This window comes from Ictalurus furcatus, chromosome 15 (assembly GCF_023375685.1).
Source record: "Ictalurus furcatus strain D&B chromosome 15, Billie_1.0, whole genome shotgun sequence".
Taxonomy (NCBI): Eukaryota; Metazoa; Chordata; class Actinopteri; order Siluriformes; family Ictaluridae; genus Ictalurus; species Ictalurus furcatus.
The window spans coordinates 10,530,344-10,549,022 of record NC_071269.1 but is presented as its reverse complement, the minus strand read 5'-3'; the positions used below and the strand labels follow the sequence as shown (position 1 = coordinate 10,549,022).

The 18,679-nt window shown below is 39.3% G+C and overlaps 2 protein-coding genes across 4 annotated transcripts in view; one reads left to right on the top strand and one right to left on the bottom strand.

The window, feature by feature from the left end:
* Positions 1-8,636, top strand: part of lama5 (laminin, alpha 5) — an 82,877-nt gene extending 74,241 nt beyond the window's left edge. Inside the window, exons 67-80 of the mRNA XM_053643626.1 lie at positions 85-245; positions 548-680; positions 3,121-3,258; positions 3,368-3,498; positions 3,600-3,755; positions 3,852-3,981; positions 4,472-4,629; positions 4,738-4,927; positions 5,266-5,415; positions 5,530-5,674; positions 6,705-6,835; positions 6,959-7,052; positions 7,203-7,322; positions 8,078-8,636. Coding sequence (XP_053499601.1) covers positions 85-245; positions 548-680; positions 3,121-3,258; positions 3,368-3,498; positions 3,600-3,755; positions 3,852-3,981; positions 4,472-4,629; positions 4,738-4,927; positions 5,266-5,415; positions 5,530-5,674; positions 6,705-6,835; positions 6,959-7,052; positions 7,203-7,322; positions 8,078-8,226 — 1,986 coding nt within the window. The 3' untranslated portion in view covers positions 8,227-8,636. The remainder of the gene's footprint in view (positions 1-84; positions 246-547; positions 681-3,120; positions 3,259-3,367; positions 3,499-3,599; positions 3,756-3,851; positions 3,982-4,471; positions 4,630-4,737; positions 4,928-5,265; positions 5,416-5,529; positions 5,675-6,704; positions 6,836-6,958; positions 7,053-7,202; positions 7,323-8,077) is intronic.
* A 267-nt stretch (positions 8,637-8,903) lies between these two features.
* On the bottom strand, positions 8,904-17,211 carry adrm1 (ADRM1 26S proteasome ubiquitin receptor). Of its 3 annotated transcripts, none has more exons than XM_053642849.1 (10): positions 16,605-17,211; positions 15,389-15,599; positions 13,356-13,472; positions 12,026-12,149; positions 11,714-11,785; positions 10,417-10,498; positions 9,981-10,240; positions 9,344-9,501; positions 9,152-9,254; positions 8,904-9,041 (listed from the first exon to the last, which is right to left on the bottom strand). In XM_053642849.1, exons 2-10 carry the CDS (start codon positions 15,596-15,598, stop codon positions 8,935-8,937), a joined length of 1,233 nt encoding a protein of 410 aa, XP_053498824.1. In that variant the 5' UTR covers position 15,599; positions 16,605-17,211; the 3' UTR covers positions 8,904-8,934. The 3 variants fall into 3 exon arrangements, with proteins under 3 accessions (XP_053498824.1, XP_053498821.1, XP_053498822.1); XM_053642846.1 differs by having other exon boundaries at positions 11,714-11,791; positions 16,605-17,207; XM_053642847.1 differs by having other exon boundaries at positions 11,714-11,788; positions 16,605-17,206.
* Between the last annotated feature and the right edge of the window lie 1,468 nt (positions 17,212-18,679).

Genomic DNA, 18,679 nt, shown 5'->3' with positions numbered 1-18,679 from the left:
TGAATAATGTAAAGAATATTTTGACATAAGGTGTAGTAAATAATGTAGTGTATAAACTTGACGTGTAATTTGTGCTCCATAAAGGTGGAGGTCATTATTCCTGCGCGGGGATCACCACCTGAACCATATAGGCTGCTGGTAAGAAGTCAGAGGACACAACTGTACCAGGTCGATTCGTCTGACATCCCTTGTTTCACAGGAAGCTACTTCCTGGGTGGTGTTCCCGAAGACCAAATGCCTGAGAGGTGAGCAGAGAACCTGACATGTCTTCTGCTGTCACTTTCATTATATATGAATCGTCACTCTGCAGTGGGTATAGTGTTTGGGTAAGGGTAGAGTTAACCATGCTCTGGTGCATCTGTGGATCTGTTTTCAAAGTTTACAGAAAGGTTATCTTTATTTCTGGTTGTTTTATTTAAGGTATAGTAGTTCTTCAAGTTGTGGCCCTTGTCCTAGTTGCAGAATGAACAAGCTCAATTTATTGTAGAATGCCATATAATTGTGTGTTTGTTTGTTTTTGTTTTTTGTTTTTTTGTGGTGTGTGCAGGCTGAAGAGTCTGTTCCCTAAGCAGGGCTCTGTAAAGGGTTGCTTCAGGAACATTAAAGCCATGAGCAGTTTCATAGACCTGAAGAGCATGAAGACGTCAGGCATCAGCTATGGTTGTCCTGATGAACTGCTGGTGAGAGCTCTCTCCACACACTTGCTCAAAGACTCCAATATAAGGAGTAGGGAAGAAGAGTCTCTAGACATATCTTTACAAATACACTTGGATAAAAAATACCCATCTAATAATAAATATGATACAACATATATGGCCAAAAGTATGTGGAAACACAATTGTCTAGAATATCATTGTATGATGTAGTATCATGATTTCCCTTCACTGGAATTAAGAAGCCTAGCTCAAACCTGTTCCATGAAGACATGGTTTACCAAGGTTGGTGTGGAAGCACTCAGAGTCTGCACAGAGCCCTGACCTCAACCCTACTGAACACCTTTAGGATGAACTGGAACACCAACTTAACAACAGGCTTTCTTGCCCAACATCAGTGACCACCCTCTTGTGCTTTTGTGGCTGAATGAGTACATCCTTACAACCATGGTCTACAATCTAGTGGAAAGCCTTCTCAGAAGAGTGTTACAACAGCAAAGGGGGGACCAACTCCATATCAATGCCCATGGTTTTGGAATAGGATGTTCAGTGGTCAGGTGCTCACATACTTTTGGCCGTATAACATATTTATTCAACTTCTTCAATTTAGTGATTAAATAGGATATGTCAGACATCCCCTTTCCAGTTTAGTGCAAATGTTTGTATACCCTTAGGACAAAATGAAGAAGAAAATAACTGTTAATACAAAGGCATTTAGAATGTTGGGTTACACAGATATTCTTTCATCATAACAGATCAAATGATTTATGTTGAAGTCTTAATGGTATGTAATAGATTTTTCTAAATTTTATCAGCTCAAAAGTGCATATCACGTCTTTCTGAAAGTGGTATAAATGTTATGTATAATGACTTGTATGTCCAGCCTTTGCCTTTATAACTGCCTGTAGCAACTCACAGTAATAACTGCACATAATGTGATAAATATTACATTATTAATGTAATATAATGTTCATAATCTTATATAAATACGTTGGTATTCCCTTACAGTACCTCTTCTAAATCTAAGTCTTAATCTACCTATGAAATATCCTCTTATAACTGAACATATAAATCAACAAACAAATAAATCAACAAATTTAGGACACATCAATGGTACAAGAATCCACCATAAAGGTTACAAACATTTCTGGGAGTGCTGAAGAAAACCAAGAAATATACTGGGAAAAACCTTTGACAGTATAATCATTTACTGTACATCTTCAGATTATAACAGTCCAACCTTATTCAAAGTAAAAATAATATTATATGTTGAAATGCAACACTGCATAGTCTGCAGTTTATTTCTTCCTTTATGGCAAACCATCCAAAGAACACGTCTTACTACAATCTATGCCCACATCCATCGTATATGCTGACCAAAAAGCTTGTTCCATTTTTGAGCAAGGCCACTTGTGGGTCCAGCTCCTTTGTCCAGCCTCATCATGCTAATGCAACAGTGTTCATCCTTCTCAAATTGTAAAAGATCTGCTAAAGCTTCTCTGATATATTTTCTTGCTCTGACATCAGCCCCCAATCTGATATTGGCTCTTCTCCTGACACACACTGGCCCTTGCCCTCATCCTGGCCCTAGTCTTGTCTCAAACACTGACCGTGGCCCTATTCCCAACTCGAACATGGACCCTGGTCCTAATCTTGGCCCTAGCTTGGATGTACTTTGTACACATTGTTGTTATTGCACACTGTTTGTCATTTATCAGTGTGTATACCCTAAAAACATTTAATATCCTCTTTTAACTGAAGCCAAGTTTATATTAGAAGTAATGTACAGTGATAATAATAACAAAAATCAACAATAATAATAATTGGATGAATATTTAAAATTGGTGCATTTCGTAGGTAAAGACCAGAATTAGATTTAGAAGAGGTACTGTAAAGGAATACCAATGTATTTGTTTTAAAAAGGTATTACAGTTATTACAACATGACAGTGTTTTTGGTGATACATTTCTCATCATGTAAAAATTGTTATGCACATTATATTACATAAATAATGTAATACTTCTTGCATTATGTGCAGTTATGACATTATGAGTTGCTACACTGCCTCCAACTACTTTCATATAATCTGAACAGTATGGAACAATTTTTGATCCTCTCAGATGTAATATCTGTCCCACACCAGCACATTCTCCCTGACATCTCTGTTCTGTTTTCTATAGCATTTGGTCAATCCTATTTCTGCTGTTCTTGGCAAATCTGTTATAACACTCCCGAATATTATACACTCCCTACATCAGATCAGTTCTGCAGGCCAAGAGGGTCTAGACAAAATGTTTATTCAAACAGCTTATCCTGCTGATTTTGCTTATTCAGGAACTAATCAAGGAACGAGCATCACATTTATAAGAAAACGGACACGTATTAGGGCATTCAGCTAGAACTGTCCTTGGTGCTGAAACATTGTTAGGAAAATCATTAGTCTCTCTCCTGTCTGTTAACTGCGCAGGTGGCTCGGGAAGCTTATTTTAACGGGTTGAGTTATCTGAACCTCAAGCTGGACAACCTGCCAGACATTACAGACAAGTTTTATGCTGGTGTTGGCTTCAGGACAGAGCAGAGAAACGCACTGTTACTCAAGGCTCAGGTACTCATCTTTACAGTTCAACATGTCAAGCCAAATGTTATGACACTGTTAAATAGATACATATCTAATGTTTTTTTTCCATGTGTGTGTGTGTGTGTTTTTTCCACAGAGTGGTGTGTGTCAGGTACAATTGGAAGAAGGCCATGTGGTGGTGAGGGCAGGCAGTAAAGCGGTCCGAACTCAGAAGACCTACAATGATGAGAACAGTCACTATGTGGCTTTCTATAGCAACATGAATGGGTACAGCAACAAGCACCACACTTACTGGTCTCACCCAAACACTAGCCTCACTGCGTGGATCTGTGAGTAAGAGTGTATTATGTGTCTGCCTGTGTGTGTAGCCTTCGTGTGTATATGGATGACATTCTGGAACCCAGCCCTAACACTGAAGTGAATACCAGCATGCTACCAATCGGGGAAGTCTATCTCGGTGGCACACCTGAGCTCGGTGTCATCGCCAACCTCAGTGGCTGTCTCCGCAACATTTTTATAAGCAGGTAGGAGGTTGGGTGCTGGACAACAGGAGATGAATGATGTGTTGATCTGTTCATTTATTCATTAATGCCGTATACCCCTGCTTAAATTAATTCCAGGACAACATTGCCTCAAATGGTAGTGGACTTGCTACCCACCAATAAGAATGGTGATGTTGCACTGGAGTGTCCTGCTGCTAAGAAACCACAGCAGATACTGGCCTCACCGCCACGCCTTAAAAATACCAAGGTACAGTAATTGATATCATTGGATTTCAGTTAAGGTCCTTCCTATAATACCCATTGTATTACTTGGTTTATTTATGTACTACTGTGTGTGTGTGAACAGTGAACAGTGGACTAGTTCAACAAACAGACTTCATGTAAAAACCAGAATCAACTTTCTTTTACTTTCACACTATCCGTTGTTACCCAGATGAGGATGGGTTCCCTTCTGAGAGGAACCAGACTCAAGGTTTAGAGATTCCAGAGTGAGAAAAGTTGGTTCTAATGGTATTTCAAAGGGAAATCAAAAAAGACGTCATTACAGCATATTGGGATTTCAAAAGAATGAGATAATTGGGCATAACCTAAGACTGTATAAAGACTGTATAAATAGGGCATTGAGTCTCTGCTTAGATTCAGATCACTTTGAGATGTCTCACTGATTGGATCTCATGTTGTTTTTTGAACAATAAACTGGATTTTTCCATGTGTGGGTGTGTGTGTACGTACATTAGGGGAAGCACAAAAAACCTCAGGGAGCACCAAGAAGCCGCAGTGCCCGAGGTTCCTGCCAGGGGGAGTTGTCTGTCCAAGACGCAAATGCCCACCACTTCAGTGGATCCGCCCACAGCCACATGCGTTTTGATTCGGTTCCTCCAGCCTTTAGCAAGACGTACGTTTTCATGCTGTATTTCAGCTGACTTTTCGTTTATTTTGACTTGTTCCCTCTCTGTTTTGATAAACTGATTCACAACTAAATGCTCTTATTTTGGCTCTTCAGGCCTAACGTGGCAATGGCTGTTCGCGTGAATGCATCCACCGGCCTCATCTTCTATGCAGCATCAGAGAGAGGAAGGGTGGCATTGACACTCTCTGTGTCCGAAGGACACCTGATATTGCTGCTCAACGGAGGGAAGAGGAAATTCAGCGTTGTGACCAGTGCCAAGTATAATGACAACCGGTGGCACATGGTGAGTGTATGAGACAAAACATAGGTGTGTGTCACCCTAAGAATATCATCCCCACAGTGAAGCATGGTGGTAGTGGCATCATGTTGAGATTCACTATCTTGGCTGCTTCTCTGACTACACTGACTAAACACAGTTTTTTAAATTTGTAAGTAATTTTGCAAACTATATAGATCCCCCCTCACGTCAGTAAGCCCATGTCAGTTCCAGGCTGTAACACTACAAAATGTGGACACGTTCAAGGGGTTGAATACGTACGCAAGGCACTGTAAATTTTTTCACGTGGCATTGCTACATTTAATGGAAATTTACCTCTGTGCTTTTTCTGTATCTTTGTTTAGGTGTTTATGAGGATTGAGAGAGAAAAGGCCAGTCTCACAGTAGATGGCATTAATGTGCAGAGCAGGAAGGTGTCTTTCTCTGGGGAGAGAAATGCACTGCGTGGCCCGGTTTACATCGGTGGCCTGCCCTCTGACCACAAAGCAGCAGAGGTAATTACAAACATTAATCAATTATCTATTAATCAAGTCCTGAAGACCCTTCTGCTAATTCCAGTACAAGGCTTTATTTGTTCCCCTCATTTCTTTCATTCTCCGTCTCTCTAGACGGGCTTTGTAGGCTGTATCAGAGATCTGAAGGTGAGTGGGGTGTTGCTAAACCCCACCCACAGTGTGGGGGTGGTGCCATGTTACCAGGAGCCCCTCCAACCAGGTGTCTACTTCTCCAGCCAGGGAGGACACATCACTATCGGTGAGCAGCCTGTACATCGCCTCCTGAACCTGACTGAGCATTATACCTTTTCTTTCATTTGGACAGTGATTGACGTTTGAAATGAAGGACACAGCAGATTATTTACGCTCACAGAAACGTTTCGAAAGCAAATGATGAAATCAGTTGGTAAAGTGTTAAAGTAGAACCGCAGCTCACTGCAGCCCAGACTGCTGTACTCCGAAGCTAGTTGCTCAAAAAGAGAAATATCAGCATCTTCATAAATCATGTGAATGTTAGATGATCCACAACAGAATTTTCCAACAACTGGATCAAACAACTTGATTACAATATGTTATACTAACAAACATACTGTACAAATGACTCTAGCAACAATTTACACATTCCTCTAGACTCTGATATTTTCACTTAACATATTGGTTTTTTCCCCCACACAAGTAACTGTGAACACTATCATTTTACTCATCAAGGACAGAGAAGTTAGTTAGTGCAGAGAGTAATACCATCCATCCCACTGAGAGACCTGGGTCAGTTTTGCTTTTCTTGGGATACCAGGCACAGATAGCTGTCGCTTAAGATTTGAACTCCCATGTTTCCTTTGCACGACCCATTCGCCCAATAATAACAAGCAATAAGAATAGATAATGTGGGCTGCTGTGGCTCAGGAGGTAGAGCGGGTTGTCCACTAATCGTAGGGTTGGCGGTTTGATTCCCGGCCCACATGACTCCACATACCAAAGTTTCCTTGGACAAGACACTGAACCCCATGGCAGCTCTGCTACCATTGGTGTGTGTGTGTGTGTATGGGTGAATGAGACACAGTGTAAAGCGCTTTGGAAAAAAACACTATATAAGTGCAGACCATTTACCATTTAGATAATGACCCCTTCCTGTCTGATGAAAGAACAGCACCATGATGCCCTTGGCACCCAGCATTTTCAAATCAAACCATTTTTTCCCCTCACCTGCGACAGTTGCAACTACAGGGTTATCAGTGTAAACACTGTGCCAGGAATACGTTCATAATTAATGGAATGTTCCTTTGTGGTAGATGAGTCACTAGCACTGGGCCGTGATCTGGAGCTGGAGCTGGAAGTTCGGCCTGTAGCCGACTCTGGTCTTCTGCTCCATGCTGGAGTCAGGAAGAGTCAGCAGCTCAGCGTCTACCTCAACCAGGGAGAGGTGAGCACACCAGGCCTGCATGGGATCTGTACTCCTGGTTAATTTCCTCTGCTTATGTAGAATCTAGCAGCTGTTAGAGTGTCTATGTGTTGAACTGAATATGACCTGGTGTTCTCTGTGCAGGTGGTTGTGTTGGTGAACAGTGGCAGTGGAGAGTTCACAGTCTCTCTCAAACCAGAGGATTCTCTGTGTGATGGAGACTGGCACAGTATATTTAGTAAGTAATATACACACTAACATTTTCATCACTATATTACAGTATAGCCAATTTCCATTGTGTATTGCCACTAAATAGAATGGAAAGCTCTGAATACACACATATCTGTAAATGAAAAGTTACTGTAGATGCCTTGAAACTATTTTGTAGTTGAGAAGAAGAGAAATGTGATCCAGATACGTGTGGATGCAGCGAGTGAACACGGCGTCGGCCCCAAACACGGCAGATCTAACGGAGCCGAGGTCACTGTCTATCTCGGCAACGTGCCAGGTATGCCATCTTTATGCGTGAGCAAGATTTGGAGTAGTGCAGAAACGTGCAAAACTCCAGCAGAGCCGTGCTTCCACCATATTCTTTCCAGTTATTAATAATGGATTTAATGGTGTTTAGTGGGACATTTGTATTTAAAAAAAAAATAATAAAATTTTATAAACAAACCCAGATAGTCCCAGACAAAATGAAATTGATCATGTGATACTTAAATTGATACACATATACATATAGTCGACTCCATTCAACTAATTATGTGACTTCTAATAATAGTAGTAACAACTTTTACATTTTAAATCATTGTAAATAATTTCACAAATTGTACTGATTCCTCCCCCCACATCATTATTGCATATTTTACGTAGTCGTGAAATCGAATCCATTTCATTTCCAAATTGCAACACTACAAAATGTGGGAAATGTTCACGGGGTGAATGCTTATGTAACACATTGTATGAACACATCAGTTTAATCTACTAATCAGATGCATTTTATAAATACACAGGTATTTCACTGAGAAGGGACCACCATGGAACATTACTTGGGTGAATCGTTATCAGCAGCATGTACCTGTTTAGTTCCATCCTGGGAAATCCTGCAGAATTAGACTGATTTTTTTTCCTGTTACTGCGAGAACCCATTATTATCATGTATTACTGAACTGTGCTATTCCTGTGCGTTGTCGTCCTCTAACAGTATGCTTCTCTGATATAACTCCTGATAGGTTTTTTTTTCTTTTTTGTGTGTTTTAATAGATGTAGTGGAAGCTCCTGCTCTTCCATCCTCTCTCCCTCCGTACCGCGGATGTGTAAGGAAAGCTGTGGTGAACGGCCGAGCTGCCATGCTCTCCAAACCTCTGAGCATTTCTGGAGGTGTGGCCACGCAGGGATGCCCTACCGTGTAGCCCAAAATCCCTGCCTTCCAATCTAAAATACCTAAAATGATCAAATCAGCAGGTGGTGGGTTTACCTATGTGATGGCTAACTGAAACAGATATTTATATTCTTTTGTTAAACAAATGTATATTTTCAAGAGGTTAGTGGGGAGAATATTTTTGCAAAGACACTGAGTGTGAAGCCACTGTTAGAGGTGTGAGTGCTACAAAAAAAACAACAACCATATACCAGTACTGTATGGTCTATATACAAGATTAAGGCATTACCAGTCTACACAGCAGTACAGTTGTTTGGTAATATCTTCCTGAGATTTCAATCAACAGCATTCCTGCTTAAGGGACCAATCATATCTAAAGCTAGATTTTGGTTTTTCCTTTATGTTTCACTGAATGAGACTAGAGCCCGTGTGCTGCCATTAGAAGTTCAGAGACTGTACCTTCTACAGCACTCAGTCTTTTATCATATATGATCACTGGAGTTTAAAATGTAAACACTATTATGTGACACTTTTAATCACCCCCCCAAAAAAAATTAAACTGTATTTTAAAGGAGGAAATAAACAGTTGTTTGATACACACTGCTTGCAGAACTTGGATCAAATCTCAAAGACTTGAGTCAACACTTTTATTGCACATCAGACATACAGGCATACTTCTTAGATCTGGACAGTTCATTAACAATAGATTCTAGCTGGATTGATAAACTAACTTGTTTCATTAGTCCAGACTCATGTCTTCATCATCGTCCTTCTTATCTTTGGGGTCACTGGACTCCTCCGTCTTCCCACTGCTGTTCTCCATGGCCTTTGCAAAAGCCTCCACATCTACAAACAAGTGCAGCAACTATTTAAAACAAAGGGAAACTCAAAAAAAGTATATAAAAATCAGTTTCATTTGCAAAAAAAAAAAGACAAGTAGATGTTGGGTGTCGTACCCCCTTTGTTAGCTGCATCCACTGCTTCTGAGGGCAGTCCAAACTGGTTCATGAGAGGACCGAGCTGCCCAGACACTAGTGCACTGCTGAACATGCTCATAGCCTGCACATATGGGGTTTATGTAAGAGCTGTTTAAACAGGGCTCTGTGTGTGTGTGTGTGTGTGTGTGTGTGCGCATGCGGGCACATTACCTGCTGAAACTGTGGTGAGGTGAGTGTGTTTTGGATTTCTTCAGCACTCTGTGGTAGTGACTCTCCTGAAGGCAGGTACGGCAGGAGCCTCTGCTGTACATCAGGGTTACTCAAAATAGGAGCCATAACATCAGGAGTCACCACACTCGCCAGGTCCACTACACACACAGCGAGAGAGAGAGAGAGAGAGAGAGTAATAATTATGTAAAATAGCGTGAGAAAGAAAAAAGACACGGAGCGAGAATCTTTCAGCAATGAAACAGTTTATCGACAATGACTTCTCTAATAATCTATTTATTGCAACACAGCAAATATATTTTATTTAAATCCCACATCATAATAAAGACAAGGGTGTCGAACAGAATGTCAAAGAATACTTAAATTCTAAAAGGATCACTATACGTGAAAGTGGAAAACATGGGCCGAGGCCTCCTGATCCAGATCGTCTGAGCCGAGCTGTGTTGGAGTAAGGTATGAATTCAAATCACTAAATAATATTTTCTTGTAATTAATTCAAATGAGTTCCATCCAGACTGGTTGGGCCACTAATATTCGTGTTCAGTAATTCAGAAACTGACTGTAGCTGAGCATGTCCCATAATGTTCCATTATGGGACATGACACCTGTCCTGTCTCACCTCCCTGTCCCTCTGCACTCATGACAGGCACGTTCATTGTGGCCAAGATGCTCTGCAGGTCGCTCAGCTGGATGGGTTGTGTTGGACTCCCTACTCCTGCTGCCACTGAAGAGGTCTGGGAGGCTGGGGTCGTAGGGGTCAACGTTGGGGAGTCTGTAGAGGTCACAGCAGGGGTCACTGGGGTGGTGGGAGCTTGAGTAGAGCTCAAACGAGCAGCAGATCCAGAGGAGGGTGTGGCAGCTGCTGACTGGCTGCGGGAGCTTTGGAAATGCAAAAAAAAAATCTACAGAAGGTTAACTACAAAGAGACAAGTTGTGAGAGAGCAAAATTTCAGATGAGCAGCAGTACAGCAGTGACTCATGTTAATACAACTGCAACACTGTCTATAACACTCGTGTATTTGGCTAAAAAAGCAGCGTCATTAAAACATAAGAACCTGGAAGCTGAACTGCTACTGGCTGGACCACCACTTCCTAACAGACTGGCCAAACCAGGACTTGCAAGAGCACCAAGCCCACCTGTAACAAACAAAAACACAAACACACAATAACATTTTACAACACTGACACATAATTCACAGGAAATAAAAAAAATATGGTCATTCTTATAACTTTATGTTATGTACAATGGATATAAAATATAGCTGTAGGATCTTGGTTTCATCTGACTGCTGAAGCCGTGGCCCACAAAGAGCTTACAAAACATGTACAGTATCTCACTTGTTGGAAGGTATCAATCAGGAGAGGGGTATCCAACTGAAAATCTGTGGGGTGACCTGAAGCGAGCGGTGCACAGGGACTTCCCTACAATTTGATGGATGTAGAATGTTTTTGCAAGAAAGATGGGTGAAAATATTGCCATGTCAAGATGTGCCATGCTGATAGACTCTTACCCAAATCGACTGAGTGGTGTAATAAAATCTAAAAAAAAAAAAAAATACTATAATAATAATAATAATAATAATAATAATAAAATATATATATAAACTTATTTTTCTCTTTTTTTTTTTTTTTAAAGGTGCTTCAGAAAAAATTCTTATCGTTTCTCATCATTTGAACACTTTTCCAATTTCACATTGACTGTGAGAAAAGATCCGACATGATTCATCTTAGTTTCATTCTTTTACTTCACAGAAACTAGCTATTTACAGGGGTGTATAGACTTTTTATATCCACCATAAAAATATTTTTGCCTCTTGTACACCAGAAAAAAAAAAATAATACCATAAAAATAATATATATATATATATATATATATATATATATATATATATATATATATATATATATTATATATATTATATATATATATATATATATATATATATATATATATATATAAAATTTTATTTTTGTGGTGTATTTTTTCCCCAAAGCAATCATGGAATTAATCAACATTTCAGGTGCCAAAAATGATACTTTCAGTTATCAGCCAAAACATTGACAAACTCTGAAAAATTTTTAATCCTAAATAAAACAATGTAACAAAAGAGAACTTCATAAATCACTGAATGGCAAGAGCAATCTGAAAGGAATTTAGAAGATATATTAGAAGTAGCTGTTTATACAATGCTTTTTTTTTTTTTTGCTCTCACACAAGGCACTTCTTGGCATTTCCTGCTCTGCACATATGCACCATTTTCTCACATTCGTCCATTACATAACGTGATCAACCTGCTCCATACTGTGCATGTGGAAGCATTTTATAGCAGTGACCCATGAGTATTCACTCACCCAGTCCTGTTGGGCCAATCAACTGCATGAGTTGGTTATGGCTCATGTTGCCCAGGAGGTTCTGCAGGCCACCTTCTCCTAGGCAGAATGCAAACTAATCAAAACAATTCACCATTTCCACAGATACATCATATACACATACACAGTAATACACTGTGTATGCATGCACTCATGGACAAAGAACTACTAAATAACCAGCTTTCAAACCTTATATACACATAACGTAGTATTTACCTGCTAGATAAGGAAATGAATAAACATTCAAGATGAGGGGGAAAAGAGCAGCAGTGGTTGTGTTTTTCATTGTCTCACCTCCCAATGCAGACAGCTCATGACTGCCACTGCCCCCGCTGCCTATAGAACCTGGAATCGGTGGGTTGTTCAGATACTCATTCACTTTACGACAGTATTCGTCGTCTTTATCCGTTTTGGGCTCCTAAAACCAAGTGCGAATACACAGCAATGCTTATAACATCAATACCACGAAGAAAAAAACTTTAGTGAGGAAAAATAGTTTGCACTTGATAAGACTGCAACAAATATTCAAAAATGGTCAAACTATTTTCATCAACACGTTTGCTATTAAAGCTCTAATTTCCATAGACGTTCTTCATTTCTACCTTCTCAATGCGGTGTGGTGCAGTTTAAAAAAAGAAAAAGAAAAGAATTACTGCTGTTAAGTAAGCATTGTGGCCACATAGCTCCAGTCCCTGGTTTGATCACGAGCTTATTGTGGTTATTGTCTTTTGTGGAGTTTTTGTGCACTTTCTCCCCGTCTTAGCATGGATTTCCTCAGAGTTCTCCAGTTTCCTCCCACTGTCCCAAAATAGCCAGACCACCTACTGGTATATGCTACATTCCTCTGCTTGAATGTGTTAATGTGTCGGTGCATGCTGCCCTGTACTGAAGTGGCATCCCATCCAGGGCAAGTTCTCCTACTTCACACCCATGTGTTCCAGGTATAGCCTCTGGATCCACTGTGACCCTAACCAGATAAAGTGCTTACTGAAGATGAATGCCTGAATAAATTACTATAGCCAAGTAGCTATCTTCAACAATCAAGCCTGTCAGCAAAACATCCCAATAACATCTGCGGTTCGGAGACACAGTAGTGTCTGCAAACATGAATTTGCCCACAACTACATCTGAAGAAAAAACATCCCAGTGTAAGCACCTTTAAGAACTCCAGAAGGCAAACTGACTAGCGATAGTTTAACTGTATTTGAAAGGTCGAAATTACTGATATGATTACAGTAGTCTCTGTTTTAGACTAATAATTCAAGGCAACAATAACAGTTAACGCCAGGTGTCATTTGAATATGCTTCCCAGACTGCTCCTGTCAATTAACTAGCACTGCTGATAGGTTAGAACCGCACGCAAGTAGTCAACAGCATGCTAGCTCGCTCTCTGGAGCAGTAGGAAACCAAACAGTTTAGCACGTTTATCATCATTTTCATTCGTAATTCATGGCACAAAACCATTCATGTGCACAGCATAAGGGTCAGAGTAATAAATCAAATTTATTACGTGGTGAATGTAATCAATAGTTGCAGTTCTAGTCCTTGAGTGACACTATATTGTCCCTATATCAGTCATACAAGGCTCTGTGTTTACAGTAGCTACAGGATTTGCTTTACTCACCTGCATCCAGAAGAACAGCCTTTTGGACCCTGCCTTGAATTTAAGAACATACACTCGTCCAGTGGTGCACTGGCTCACCCTCTTAAACTCACAGTCATCAGGGAAGATAATCAAATCCTGCAAAATCAGCGATCACATGAGACACATGAGAAATCTGAAGCCTGCAAACTGAAATCCGAGAACAGCATTTCCTGCACACTCTGATCAACCACACAGTGTAAATCTGATCGTTATCTTAACCCTATCTAATTAGGTAATGTTCTTCAAAATTCACAGTAAATTAAAAACAGCATACTGTGGAATCAGGAAGACCTCGTCGTCCTCAGTCTAGGGTTTGTCATGTGTGATTTTTAAGCAACACCTTGCACGAGTGTGCGTTTTAGTGATCCGATTACATATGTACATGCTGATGGACTTTATTGATCCACAAGGGCAAATCTGATGGCAGCTGGTAGAAATGACCCCAATAGCGCTTCCTTGTTCCTTAAGGGGCTCGTGTGTTGCACACCATCGTTTCAGACACAGTTTTGGCGTTTTGGTTTTGACAGTCCATAATTCAGCTTACGACGAGTTTATTGGCATGTGAAAAAACATAAACGCACAAACTGCAATCAGAGCAGCATAGGTTCAGCCAGGCCACCCTTTGGGGTAATCAGGCTCACGATGATCAGATTTCAGGTAAATTCTTTCTTTACTCCACGTAACATAGACAAAGACATGAACAGCTCACAAGAACAAATCATAAACTCCTAAGGTTAAGGTTTTATTGCCCCCGATCCCGAACCGAGTCATTTAATATCGAGTATCTGCTGATACTGAGTGCTAGCTGCACATTTCAAGTACTTTAAACTTATTCAAATCAGTCCAGTGTATATGCTTGACAACTGAATAGCTCTACAATGCTTTAAGAAAAAAAAAGGCCTGAATCCAAGCTGTTCCTTATAATTTTTATTATATTAAATTTATATAGATCACAAATTAAACAAACTAAAAATATTCTTATGGGGCTCTTATCAGTTAAGAGCTATGGCTCTTAACAATTCCACATAGTGCAGCATTGGTTTTCTTTTTTTAAACAAAATAACCAACTAAACAAAGATGACATCTTTAGAAATAGCTCTGATCAATTCCACTTACTGCAGCATTGTAGTAGTAAAACTAGACCACTCAAAATGAGTAATAGAACAACAACTGGCCTTGTCGCTGTCAAGAGGAAATTTCTCTCTGCATACAAAAATATCCTCCAGTGTGTGTTGCTTCGGTGCAGCCTTTACCCGAGTTACCCGAGTGAACTCGCTGTACTCCGGTGAGTGTTTAGGTTTTAGGTGCCGTATCAAACTGGTAGTATTGAACGCAGCTCTGTTGCTACCGCCTCATGAAATGCTCGCACTGCAGACATTACAAGCGGCTGTTGGACTGCTTTCGTTTTCCAATTTAAATTATTTCCACACTGCAGACATTTTAGCCACGTAGTCCTGCCACAGACTGTGCTCTCCATGACCGCTGGCGTAATCAGCCCTGATACCGATCTTCGAGAGTGGATTGGGACATCTCTAATGATCAGGCAACAGATCTTTATATTGTTTCCACACATACTCGAACGTTGCAGATTCTGAAAATATCATCAGTCTTCATCGGCAATTAATCTGACTAATAAAAACTATTCTGCAGTCCGCCGGGGGCTCGGCTGATGTGTGTGGTGCAGTAGGTAAAGGTAGTAGCATGCACTATATCTACAGTGTCCAGGTGTTTACAGCTGTGAAGTGCAGCATGTATTTAAATGTGTTCACATAAAAACGTTTCTTTTAAGAATAGCTTTTCTTTCCCTTTTTATGGATGTTAAATCTACCTGTTTGCTGAGCAACTACAAATAAAAACAAATAGCCCGGACATGCCGGTCTGCTTGTAGCTGAACTACCGATTTCCCCCCCAGTCCTTGCTAACCAGACCAGTTGCAAACTAATGCAAGGTGTAACTGAAGCTTACACAAATAAACGTCATTGTTATTGTGTGGGATATGAACAGGTACTGACATCATCCACATTTCCAGTGGTTCTGTCCTTCCAGCAGAAATGGATAAGGGAATCGTCTGTCTGCTGGATGTAGACCGTGCCTTTGCGCTTGTCCGGAGTCACTGTGCTGCCCTTCAGGGTCATTTTACCTGCTCTGAACTCCACCAGGTATTTGCTGGATGAGTTACGTGAGCCCGAAACCAGACTGGGAAAGAGTGCTCCTGAGGACATCCTGCAAAACAAGAATGTAGCTAAGACAGAAAAACTGAAGATCTTTTAATATAAAAAAAGAAGGGAGAAAACCAGACACACAATGCTATTTTTGTTTTATGTTGCTGTTCATAGAGATCATTTCTGATATCAATAAATTCAGGACAGCAGATTGCCTGAATAAACAAACAAACAAACAAACAAACAAACAAACAAAAAAGTAGATTTGAGCTGCCTGGCAGAACAAAAGTTCAAACCCATGAAATTATGTTTATTCATATGAAGTAAATGACAAAGTAATACGTAACTGTCGATGATAAATTCTTCTTAAAATGCCCATTTCAAGTATACTTACAGCTTACATGCCATGTAATACTGTCAAGTCTATGCTTTTCATAATATCATATTTCCATTTACATGAAAATGAACTACATACACACACACACACACACACACACACACATACACACACACACACACACACACACACACACACACACATTATATATATATATATATATATATATATATATATATATATATATATATATATTATATATATATATTATATATATATATATATGTATATGTATGTATATGTGTGTGTGTGTGTGTGTGTGTGAACCAAACTGGCAGTATAAACATGAGGAGTAAATAATGATGAAGCATCAGAGCAGTGCACACTAACAGACTAACAGCACTGTTACTCAGCAGGATTTGTAAGTAAGCGTGCTAGCTTTCTGAAGCTCGCGTATTTATTCTATTGTTTTCCTAAACACTCGGATCCTGTTTAAAACCGACAGTGTTACAAATCTGAGATGTCACCATCAGCATTAGTAACAAACTCATAAAAGCCCTGCGTCCTCTGGACTTGGATAATACAGCTATATAATATAATACAGCTACTAACAGCCACTTCACAGCAAGAGAAACTTATAATAATGTTTACCAGTTTCAACACATATTTGTGGTCAAAATATATATAATATATAATACAAATACACGTTTAGCAAAATAAATTCCATACCTTTTAAATTAGCTGTGATTCATGTAGTCCCGAAGTGAAATTCTCAGTTTAACAGGTCAAGCCTACTAGACTGACTGCTCGGTCCAGAAAAGCGCTTCCGGGTCGCTCCGGATAGGACAACGGTTGGTCCCTGAGTCCAATCTGATTGGTTAATCCATCTGTCTATTTATATGTGTCACAAGGGGCGTGTGTGGAAAATAAAATGTAAAATAAATCAAATGTACCCTTTTGGAAAAAAAAAGAAAAAAGAAAAAAAAAAAGGGTACGCCAGTAATTGTTAGATGTAATAGATGTAATTGTTTATAAAGACTTAATCAAGTAAATTTTTATTCCTATGTTGGGGAAGCAGAGGTGATGAGGACTTTCAGGATTACTTTAACTGCAACTGATATAATAATAAATAATCCGCAGAATCGGATGTAATTACTGTTACTGTAAATTAATGACTTTTTCTGGTAAAGCAGTAATGTAACGCATTACGTTTTACATTTATATAATTTGATTACAGTGGAAATACTCGTGTCTTATTGGCTGATAGTCTCTCAATTCTGCCAAACTCTAGCTCACACAATCAGTGGATATACCATGTTTGTGTTTTTTTTTTTTTATTAAACCAGTAAAGGGGTTGAAACTGAAACAGTAACATCATCTCATGCTGAGAGTGAAAACAAGGTGTGTAAATGTCTATAAGAGTTCCAGTTTATGTGAACATGATATGAGAAGAACATAAGGAAAGATAATGTACTTTGCATGGCACTGTAGCAGCTAAACCCATACAATGATAGTTAAGCTGTGCCTCCCCTTAGCTAGCGACACCAAACTAGCCTAGTTAGAAAAGTTTTATATTTTATCAGTCGAGTAGTCAAACAGTGACAACACCTGAGGCAAGTTTTATGATCCAACTTTTTTATAGTGTATTTTTGTAGGCTTGACAGGTTTTGAAAGTAACTTGAAAGTAAAGTAATTTGATTATTTTTTTAAATGCAGTAATGAGTAATGTAATCAAATTGCAATTTTAAAGTAGCAATTAGTAATCTGTAATGAATTACTTTAAAAAAATAAAATAATTTAAGCCAGGTTCACACTATGATTTTGGCTACGATTTGGTCGTCCAAGACAAATTTTGAGAATCCTAAAACATTCCTATAATCATAGTCCAAAATCTGTAGTCTTTTATGACTAGTTTGACGTGTTCCCCGACAGCCGATTACTCTATAATACTATACAGTAGGTTTTATGATTGTAAGTCATTCCCTTCAAATGCTATTGAATTTAGAAACGTGTATACTAATGTCATATGTAACTTTAGAGACGGTCCCTTAATTTGCAAATATCTGCGGATATCGGACGTCCAACATCAAGCCAACTTTATGCCAGTATGACAACTGAGATCCTACAGTGTGACACAGCTTACAGGGGGATCATGTTCGTACAGTCTGACAAGTAACAGTCACAAAGGACTATTAAATATCGTACCGTGTGCACCTGGCTTCACCCAGCACTGATAATCAGCAGTGGGGTTTTTTGTTTTGTTTTGTTTTTTCCGCAATGTATTTTTATGTATGTAATACAACTGAATACAAAGTTTATATATATATATATATATATATATATATATATATATATATATATATATATATATATATATATATATTATTTTAAAGAGCAATTCAGATTCTATAGACACTCACTGAGCATTTTATTTGCTCTCAAAACATCCTCAATTCTTAGTGGCATGGATTCCACAAGATGTTGGAAATGTTCCTTTGAGATTCTGGTCCATGTTGACATGATTTCATCCTGAAATTCCTGCAGATTTTTCAGGTCACTTTCGTACTTTTAAACTCCCATTTTAGCACATCCCAAAGGTGTTCAATTGGATTCAGATCCGGTGACTAGGAAGACCACTGAAGAACAATGGACTTATTGTTATGTTCATGAAACCAGAGGACTTTGAGATGACTTTGTGACATGGTGCATCATGCTGGAAGTAGCCATTAGATTAGGTAAACTGTGGTCATGAAGGGATGCACATGGTTCAGCAACAATACTCAAATAGGCTGTGACATTCAAGA

Bases quoted from the DNA above. Each gene is read 5' to 3' on its own strand.
- adrm1 (XM_053642846.1), bottom strand. From the start codon at position 15,598: ATGTCCTCAGGAGCACTCTTTCCCAGTCTGGTTTCGGGCTCACGTAAC. The intron at 11,792-12,025 runs GTGAGACAATGA...CATTCTGCCTAG, and splicing joins TGAGCTGTCTGCATTGGGAG to GAGAAGGTGGCCTGCAGAAC. The intron at 9,502-9,980 runs GTGAGACAGGAC...CTGTGTGTGTAG, and splicing joins GAGTGCAGAGGGACAGGGAG to TGGACCTGGCGAGTGTGGTG.